Genomic DNA, 10095 nt, shown 5'->3' with positions numbered 1-10095 from the left:
GGAACCGTGCTGCTAATCTAACCAGTTAGCCAATAGGTTAATCTTCGAATTGTTTGGTATTTATTCCAGGAACCGTGCTGCTAATTTAGCTGTCGCGATCTCTCGAAGAACATAGGCTCGGAGCTACGTCCGCAAAATCTTCTGTCTGAATTCTTAGAATTTAGAAAGTTACAGTTTCACGATATACATATGAATGCTCGGTATTGGTGTGCAAAACTTGAAATTTTATGAAGTTCTTCTCGAAAGTATGTTCTTTTTTTTCAAAATGGTGACTATCGTATCTCAAAATCTACTTAACCAATTGCTTTCGCATGTTTCTTGCTGTCTCGATTAGCAGCTACTCATTTTTGTCATGGGTTTAGAGCTTTATATTCAGCCTAATGCATCCGGAGAAACCATTTTCACTTAATAGATTAACTTTGCAACAGCTCAATAACAATGCTTCGCGATTGGTCGATGCATCGCGACGATAAGCAAAATTCAAGTCGCATCTTCCCGAATAAAACTTTCGCCGAGATCTTTCGACTTTTTGTTTTCGATTCAAGCGGCAATGCTTAAGAATCTAAAAAGCAGAATAATCAGATTACAGATCCTTGTCCAAGGTCTTCGATTCCGATAGTTTTTCGGCGCCCCCAATCATTTTGCTGCCTCAATTAGCAGCTACTCATTTTTGTCATGGGTTTAGGGCTTTATATTCAGCCTAATGCATCCGGAGAAACCATTTTCACTTAATAGATTAACTTTGCAACAGCTCAATAACAATGCTTCGCGATTGGACGACGCATCGCGACGATATGAAAAATTCAAGTCGCAACTTTCTGAATAAAACTTTCGCCGAGATCTTTCGAATTTTTGCTTTCGATTCAACCGGCAATGCTTAAGAATCTAAAAAGCAGAATAATCAGATTACAGATCCTTGTCCAAGGTCTTCGATTCCGATAGTTTTTCGTCGCCCCCAATCATTTTGCTGTCTCAATTAGCAGCTACTCATTTTTGTCATGGGTTTAGGGCTTTATATTCAGCCTAATGCATTCGGAGCAACCATTCTCACTTAATAGATTAACTTTGCAACAGCTCAATAACAATGCTTCGCGATTGGACGATGCATCGCGACGATAAGCAAAATTCAAGTCGCATCTTTCCGAATAAAACTTTCGCCGAGATCTTTCGACATTTTGCTTTCGATTTAACCGGCAAGAATCCTAAAAGCAAAACAATCAGATTACATATCGTTGTCCAAAGTTTTCCGATAGTCCTTTTTTTCCGTTGTCCAAATTCCGATAGTTCTTCGATTCCCCCAATCACCTTTCTGTCTCAATTAGCATCTACTAATTATCGTCGCGGACGTACAGCTTTCGCTTCGACCAGCTTAGCCGGAAAATCCTACAATTTCTCGAAGCTCGATTCCAGCGTTGGTCGAATGCAACGACGTGCGACGACGATAGCCGTGGTGTAAATCGCGCACCACGGGCCAGATCTTTCGCGGACAGGCGGTCTTCGGTGGTTTGCAAGCCGACGAGTGTAGTCAGCAGGCGAAGAGCCGAAGCCACGAAAGAGTAAGGGCAGCGAGAGCTTGGCTTGCGGAGTAAGTTTCGTTGGCTGACGTTTCCGATAGTGCTTCGCACACGGATAGCCCCACCAGGCGACTATGGTTTCTCCATGGCTCGAGATATATGCACCATAGTTTCGAAGTTTGCGCATCCTTCCATCCGGAGGGAGGGAGAGGGGAACATCTCTTACGGCTGAGTCAGGATATTTTGAGTACAAGTCTCTCAAGTCTCTTCGTCGCTCGGTTTTCTCGTTTCGCACGGGAGACAGCCTGCGACTTCGTTCGTCGAGCCATTAACGGATCGATCTTACGTCACGAGACGGGTTATAAAAGTATAAAAAAGAGTGGACTCGCGTGGCCAGCGTAGCATGCGGATCGCATAAATTTGCGCGGCGGGTAGCGGTGTGCATTGGAAAAAGTTCTCCGTCGTACCTGCTCGTTCCCATAACATCGTGTCTGTTTCGAGGGTCCGCGTTCGAAGTTGCACGCGACCGTTCCGTCGCCCTCAGATCCCGTATCGGTCCGTCACGAAGACTCGTTCGTTCGAACGGTGGATCGCGATTAGCCGCGGCAATCGCGTCGAAACGTCACGCGGTTATATTAGCGTACGGCCTGGGCGGGGAAGGGGGGGAGTGGGGGCGATGGAACGCGGCGTTCATACATCATTACTTCCCACAAATAATTCACCAAGATAATTCGCCTCACAATAAATATCCGATACTAATTAAGCCCGTAATCCAGCGGCATCCGATCCGTAATTCAATTACCCTAATTAATGTTCGATTGCGATTAACAATCCAATTAAAGGTATCCGCCGACCTCGGCAAATAATTTCGTCTGCTGCCGTGAAACGTGACCGCGGTCGAACTGTCAATCCGCGCGAATTTCATACGGAGGCTATCAGATCGGTCTCTCCTCGTCGACGATCAACGTGGGCCATTAAATCCCGCCGAAGCACCAACGAAATTCCCCCGAACGCGTGAACGTCGTCGTGGAAGTCGATGCGGTCTCGCGCGAATCCGAACGAATCGAAACGCGACCGATTACGTCGACCGATGCAACGAAAACGCGCGTTCGATTCGACACCCCGCGTCGAGATTCCCGCTAGCATAAAAGCGCACAAATTTCCACCGCGTCGATCGCCCCGGACGCGAAATATCCCCTCGAAATTTCCGCGCGCGCGTTTTTTTTACCGCGTGTCGTCGACGCAACGCGCTCGGCGCGCCGAGAATGCACCGCGCCGGGCCGGCGCATCGTCCGTTCGTATGCAGCTCCGTCGGTTCGCGAGGACACGATGGAGTGTCCTGGACGAACACGGCTCGCGACTTCCGTGATCCTGCTAGCCGGTGCCCTAATTGGCCGTCTGGGCCACGTAAGGGGGCATGTAGGGCCCCGTGAGGATGTACTGCACCGCCACGACCATCAGCTGCGGGGCACTCCACCTGATGATGTACGCGCTCCCTGAAACAGAAATGCATTTTCCGCGTTACTCCCGGATACCTCGCGTGCATATGCAACGCCTAAGTGCCGCGCTGCTCGCCGCGCAGCGCTGCACCAAGCCGCTCCGGTAAAAAGTCGCGGGCCCCACGCGCGCGCGCGCGTGTTGCGGTTGATGCGTGATGCCGTAAGCTCGTGCCTGTGCGTGTCGGTGAATGGGAATTTGGCTGCGGGAACCGGTAATGCATCGCGATGCACTGGAACTTCGATGTTCCACCGATAGAATCAAAGCGTTCGCGATCGATGCTCTAACTGTGCCGGGCATTCTCTGAGTTTTTCGCGTGCGCCGTGCAACTTTGTGCACACTCGCGGCAAATGCTCTTCGACCATTTCTTTCTTTCCAGCGTTTAAATCGTTTCTGCAGTGTTTTCACTCTTTTATGATGCTTCTGGTCTGTATGACCGGTGAATCAGATTTAGACATCATCGTTTTAATTACCATCATTATTGCAAATAAGTTTTTACTCTCCTTTGTGTTTCGATATTTATTGTTATTGAACTGCGGATTTTTATGCGTTTATGGCATGTGCAGATTTTTAAGATGCAACGAAATATGTAAATTAACAAGGTCTAATAATAATGATCTTTCAGTTGAGGAAGGGAATCTTTCTTTAATTCTATATTAATTTTGTAATATCGCGTGCGAAGATGAGAATTTGCATAACGTCTAATTATTATATTTCTTCTTACAATAAACTTAAAATCATTGTAAATATCATAGTGCAGTTTTCACAGATACGCAAGTATTTTTTATTCCATCGGTGCACGGTTTTATTATTATTTTATATTATTATTATTATTATTATTATTAGAAATGTTGCGCAGTTCAATAGTATTAACCCTTTGTAAAATAATAACGAGTTAAACTCATGATGACGATATGCATTAGATTTATAGATTACATTTCTTCTAATTCGAAACAAAATTTGATTCTTCAGTCATCAAAATCTAGGAATGAAATGAATCAAAGTCATACAAGAAACGCCCTAGCAGAGAAATTATTGTTAATAGATAATAAACTGTGAAAGAAATCGCAGTACAAGGGGTTAATCTACGTTGCGTTTTACAACTAGCAGCTTAAGTTCTCTTTCTCTAAAACGTGAATTCGTGAATTCACAACTTGCGAACATCACACGATGTTAATGACTTCTCTTTTAATCGTCGAAGTACTAATTATTAGACTGTGGATTATATGCGTTTATGACAAAAGAAGCGTGTAGCTGGCAGAAAAAATTGTGAACACGTAAGAAGAATTTAACAATCCAGTTACACTACTTTCAGTTTATTATAATGATTGAAAGAAACAAATTAATTTCTATTTCATTTCTGTTTCTCGCATCTTTCTCCCATTGTCTTGGCAAATATTTATTTCGCATGCTTTCTGCGATCATATTAGATTGTCGAAGCGACCTCGCGCGGTAGCCACGACGTCCCAAAAACTGAATTACTCCTCGAAAGTGCCTCGGGAACGATGGAATCGCGGTTACCCGGATGATCGAGCGTGCAAGCGGCTCGTCATTGGCTCACTGTTAAATCCGCGCGCATTAATGACGGAGCCGGTCGCGCGACTGGGTCTAATTCCGAAATCGCATTACCGTAATTAGGCGACCGAATCGGATCCGGTGTCGTTCGAAATATTTCGCGGATCACGGTAGATCAATCGTGCTTCGGTCTCGCGGAACGCCGCCGCTCTCGCAGCCGCTCGAACATTCTTCGGTCGTTCTTCCTTTTTTTTTTCTCTCTAAAGGATTCGCCGCGCGGGCGAAAGTTTGCCGCGCGGCGTTCAGAATTTAGATTAACATTTAAGAGAGCACATTTTCGAAATACTTGCCGCATACAGGCAGCATACGTGGAGCGTCTCCGCCGGCGAGCGAAAACTTGCCGAGGGTAAAACTCGTATAAGCGGGAGAGCAGTTTCGCGAGCGGAACTTTTCGTCTAAAGTCCCACGGGTGTTCCCTTCCGCGCTATCTCTGATCTGCGCTCGCTCAAGCTACGTCGGGAGCTCATTGGTTTTCCTATAAATACATCCTTGCCCGATCCGTCGCGACGCGCCGGCCGAGTGTTTCCTCCTCCGGCGTCGCCGCCGCCCCGAAATTTCCTCGCGCTCTCTTCGGGGAAGCGACGCGAGGCGACGCCTCTCACGGAAAAACTCTGCCCTGTCTTCCCGCTATCTTAGCCAACCAGCTTGCCGACTTATTCTCCATCGGTTCACCAGGGACTCGATATGAATATTTCCGAATCCCGAACAGTGCTTCTCCTCTCCCGAAAGCTCGGATCTCCGACTTCGAAGAGATCATCTATTCTCGCAAGAAACAAGCATCAGGGCCGAAACACGCGCTGTTCCCGATCCGGTTAAATATGTGGGTCGTGAATTCGTGGATGCAACTACGTGTCTAATATAAAGTAATAAATTAGTGATAAATAATAATGGTAATAAATCAGTAGTAATAAATTTAGTCCCAAAATTATGGTATTTCTCGGAAATGATGGTTTCCTGAGGTCATTTGAAGTAACTTTTATCTTTGTGAAAATGCAATCCGCAGCTTTGTTTACGAGTTATTAACGAAAAACGGTGACCAACGAGAGGCGAGCTCGGATGACGCGGGCGGCCGAGCCAACGGCGCCAGCGGTCGAGCGGTCGAATCCCAGTTCCGCTGATTGGCTCGGCCGCCTCGCGCCAGCTGAGCTGGGATTCGACCGCTGGCGCTGTTAGCTCGGCCGCCTCGCGTCAGCCGAAGCTCGCCTCTCATTGGTAACTGTTTTTCGTTAATAATTCGTTAACGATGCGTCGGAGACAATTTTTGTAAAGGAAAAAGTTGCTACAAATGACCTCAAGAACTCCTCATTTCCCGGAAGCACCGTAATTTTGGGACACGGTCTACACACAGTAGTAAAAATAATAGGTGATGATACGACGTCGAAGCCACGTTGTATCTAGACCCGACTTGCTTCGCTAAAATCTGTGACTGTAAGGAAGATCGCCGCTTCAAGTTCCGACCGTTGATGCTTCGAATTGCTCCTGTTTCAAATTGCATAATTTCTTCGAGTCCGCAGGATTTGTCTTCGCGATGTTTTTTCTGACAAATACACAAATCCCATATGCTACAGTTCAACGAATGCGTCGACTGGTATTTTTTGAAATTGCGACCATCGGCGTACTTCCGTAGAGCTTATTATTAGAGCTACCATAGAGCTTATTCTCCATAGAGCGTATTTCCATAGCGTTTGATCCGAGCAAGGCCGTGACCAGCTTGTTAACGGCACGCGCGGCGTGAACACCGTGACGCGAATCGATGAAAGAACTTGCCTACGAGAAGGTCGGGCGAAACAATTTCAATTGTTCCGCGTCCCAGTTCGGCCGGCGCCGAGCTTCGTTTCGCAGAATTAAAGAACGTCGGCAAACATCGATCTCGCGTAATCTCGCTAAGTGATCTCTTTGACAGCGGCGCGAGGCGTCGCGACGCGCAAGACGCTCCCGCGTCGAACGTATCTCCTTTAGGAATTTCATTTCGTTCCCCGTCGGGTGTGCATCGAGCATTTAGCTCTCTCTTTTTTTTCTCTCTCTCTCTTCCCGGCGGCGTGATACGCGCGATTCGATTTAAATGGGGGAGAAGAGAGAAAGGAGGCGACGCGAGCCGTCGCGGCTCCGGGAACTTTTCCCGCTCGAGTCCCGCGGCAGTCTCGTCGAAGGGTCACGAAATCAAAGTTGCCTGGGAGGAAGCCCCCCCTGCCATCTGTGCCGTGAATTACCTGTCAACCTGACAGCGAGTCCCTTCGTATTTCTGTTTATATCCGCCCTCTCTGTCCCGGCTTCCCGCCGTGGGGCGACAAGAGCCACGATTCTCCCGCAGAGAGACGACGAGTTCTTCCATCCCCCCGCGTTCCCCGGCGCGTCTCATTTGCGTCGATAAGTCGGCGAATTTGTCGGCTTCCCGCGGGAACCGGTACTTTTTAACGCGCTCAATGCCATCGGGTCACCGGTGATCGGCACCAAGATCACCGGAGGCACGTAATTCGAGATTTCAACGCTTTCAACCCTCGTCCCTACCTGGCTTCGATGCGACAAAATTGAGCGTACACCTCTTAAAAGGCAATTTTTAAGGCTTGAATTCTTTTTAGATGAATTTTTTTTTAGAGGAACTAGTCTACTAGACGATTACTACGATTTTGCTATTACTTGGGATGGCGAAACAGAAAATAAAGAACTCTCGTTTTTAGCTTTTTTATTCGAGCCTATAACAAAAATTTAATTTATATTTAATTTATATACGTGCCGAAAATTTGAATTTCAGGTAATAGCAAAATTTAAAAAAAACTTTCCAGTCTAGTAGACTAGTCTCTCTATCACCTAAAAAAAGAAAATCAAGTCCCTTAGTCCAGTTTTAAGAAAGTTATTGCGTTTTAAAAGGCGCACGCACAATGTTATGAGTAACTGTACATTATTCTGCTATTTTTAGGAAAACTGATTTCAGACTTTACGTCTTTTATTTTCTTATCATGAAGTAATTTATGGAATCTATTAAATCAATTTATGGAATTTATTAAATCAATGAAGAACGAAATCAAATTTGTCTGCACTAATTATACGATACAGGATCTACATGGACATTGATTTCGTTTTTTAATCATTTGAACGAGATGAAAACAGTGCAACAATAATTATCTCGAATTCTTTTAAATGTTTTCACTATTTTCACTGTTTCGTATCTCAACTCATATCTGTCATAAACGCATAAAATCCGTGATTCTACTTGTCTAACCACGATCACATTACACTATTTGTCTTATCGTTTGCAGTCCCTATTTCTACTTCTTCGATCGCAGAGGCTGTCTCGATTTTATTTGTCTGATCCGATATCGGTCTTATTCTACTTGTCTGACCACAGGCTATCTCCACGCAGGATAGCCGATCAGGATACATCTCGATCCTACTTTTTTCGACTACACAAGGTGTCCCAAAATTATGGTACTTCTGGGAAACGAGCGATTCCTCGGGCCATTTGAAGCAATCTTTTCTCTAGCGCAAATGCAATGTTTACGACTTATTAACAAAAAAAAGGTAAGCTTGCCTCTCTCATTGGCCACTGTTTTTCATTAACAATTCGCACCTAAAGCCGTGGATTATATTTTCGCTAAGGAAAAAGTTACTTCCGGTGATCTCAGGAATCCTTAATTTCTCGGAAGTACCATAATTTTGGGACACGCTGTATAGGTCGTCTATATTTCGTGTCGAAGAATAACAAGTTACAGTAAATTCTTCTTAATTGAACCATAACTTGTACATAAAAATGGACAATTTGGGAAAAGGAGATACGATTATTCCAGCCTTGCGACTCGTTTTTATAGTCGCCGATTGTCAACAACTGTATTCCCAAATTTCCTCTTTCCTCCCAAAAATTGTGCAAAATTTGAACGTCAATTAGAGAGGTATTACTATACATATAGATATCGTGTTCATTGCAGCAGAACAAATGAGAGATACATTGACACTGTGTTCAACATCCATGAACCTTGGTTTGCTACAGTTTGGTCCCAGTACACTAAATTCTCCCTAATCGACGCTCAGATTAGACGCAGAAAAATGAGCAATTTGGGAATAATGGGAATAAATAATAATGAAATAAATTTGGGAATACAGTTGTTGACAATCGGCGATTATAAAAACGAGCCGTAATGCTCGAATAATCGTACTTCCTCCTCCCAAATTGTCATTTCTGTGTGTACAAGTTTACAGACAATTGGAGAGAATTTACTGTAGTTTGAAAAGAAAGGAGTATCTCCAGTGACGAACTCGAATGCATACCATGCTCATTGCTTCGGAACAAATGGGAGATATACTGTGAATTTTCCTTAATCCTTTCGCTACGGGCGGGTTCTCCACCGCGGTACTTCCGCTGAACGGAGCGCCGCGACATCACTGCACGCTACGCGACGCCGATCGTCAGCGGGAGTACCGCGGCGGAGAACCCAAGCTGCTTGAATGTTTTCGTACGAAAAAATTTCTCTCCTAAGGGTATTTATAAATAAAGGGTATTCCAGGGTATTTATAACGTCTTAGCATGCGCTCTTTAATTTACAATATGAGAGGAAATAAAACATTATGCAATATAATGCATCTTATGGAAGGCCACTATAGTGGCCCATAGTACCTCAGTGGCATCTTATGAAAGGCCACTATAGTGGCCCGTAGTACCTCAGTGGCATCTTATGGAGGGCCAGTATAGTGGCCCGTAGTACCTCAGTGCCATCTAATGGAGGGCCACTATAGTGGCCCGTAGTACCTCAGTGGTATCTTATGGAGGGCCACTATAGTGGCCCGTAGTACCTCAGTGACATCTTATAGCATTTTATGGAGGGCCACTATAGTGGCCCGTAGTACCTCAGCGGTATCTTATGGAAGGCCACTATAGTGGCCCGTAGTACCTCAGTGCCATCTAATGGAGGGCCATTATAGTGGCCCGTAGTACCTCAGTGGCATCATACGAAAGGCCACTATAGTGGCCCGTAGTACCTCAGTGACATCTTATGGAGGGCCACTATAGTGGCCCGTAGTAGCGAAAGGGTTAATTTAGTTACCGATTGCCAAGAATTATAAATAAGAGCGACAAGGCTCGAATAATCGTACCCCTTCTTCTCAAATTGTCCACTTTTCTTTCCAAGCTGAAGCACAAAATTAGGGAGAATTTACTATACCTCTCTTCTACCTCAATTCCGATGACAAGTCGCGCCTGTTCTACTTATTCGACCGCGTACGAACCCGCTAAATCTGTCCGGCCGAGAGGCATCCTCGTTCCACTCCTCGCAGCCCGTAGGTCGCCGGGCGTTTCACTTTATCCCGTCGACAAACCAACCTCCGTTCTACCCTTCCGACTATACGTCGACCTGATTCGCTATATTATCCTGATACATCACCGGCGGGCGTAACTTTTTAATGCGATTCCCGGCCACCGAGGCAAACAATACTTTCGCGAATAAAACGGTGCTATCAGCAGTTCCAAGGCTGCGGACCGTAAAAATGCAAATTCTACCGGAATTTCGCGGTTCAATTA

General features: G+C 45.5%; 1 protein-coding gene across 7 annotated transcripts in view; it reads right to left on the bottom strand.

Moving 5' to 3' along the window:
* Positions 1-1240: 1240 nt before the first annotated feature.
* LOC117229120 (lachesin) overlaps positions 1241-10095 on the bottom strand; it is a 593951-nt gene continuing 585096 nt past the window's right edge. For all 7 annotated transcript variants that reach the window (XM_033485304.2, XM_076523789.1, XM_033485305.2 and 4 more), the window contains one exon: positions 1241-3010. In XM_033485304.2, coding sequence (XP_033341195.1) covers positions 2901-3010 — 110 coding nt within the window. In that variant the 3' untranslated portion in view covers positions 1241-2900. The remainder of the gene's footprint in view (positions 3011-10095) is intronic.

Source organism: Megalopta genalis, chromosome 7 (genome assembly GCF_051020955.1).
Source record: "Megalopta genalis isolate 19385.01 chromosome 7, iyMegGena1_principal, whole genome shotgun sequence".
Lineage (NCBI taxonomy): Eukaryota > Metazoa > Arthropoda > Insecta > Hymenoptera > Halictidae > Megalopta > Megalopta genalis.
This window is presented reverse-complemented; position numbering and strand designations above follow the sequence as displayed.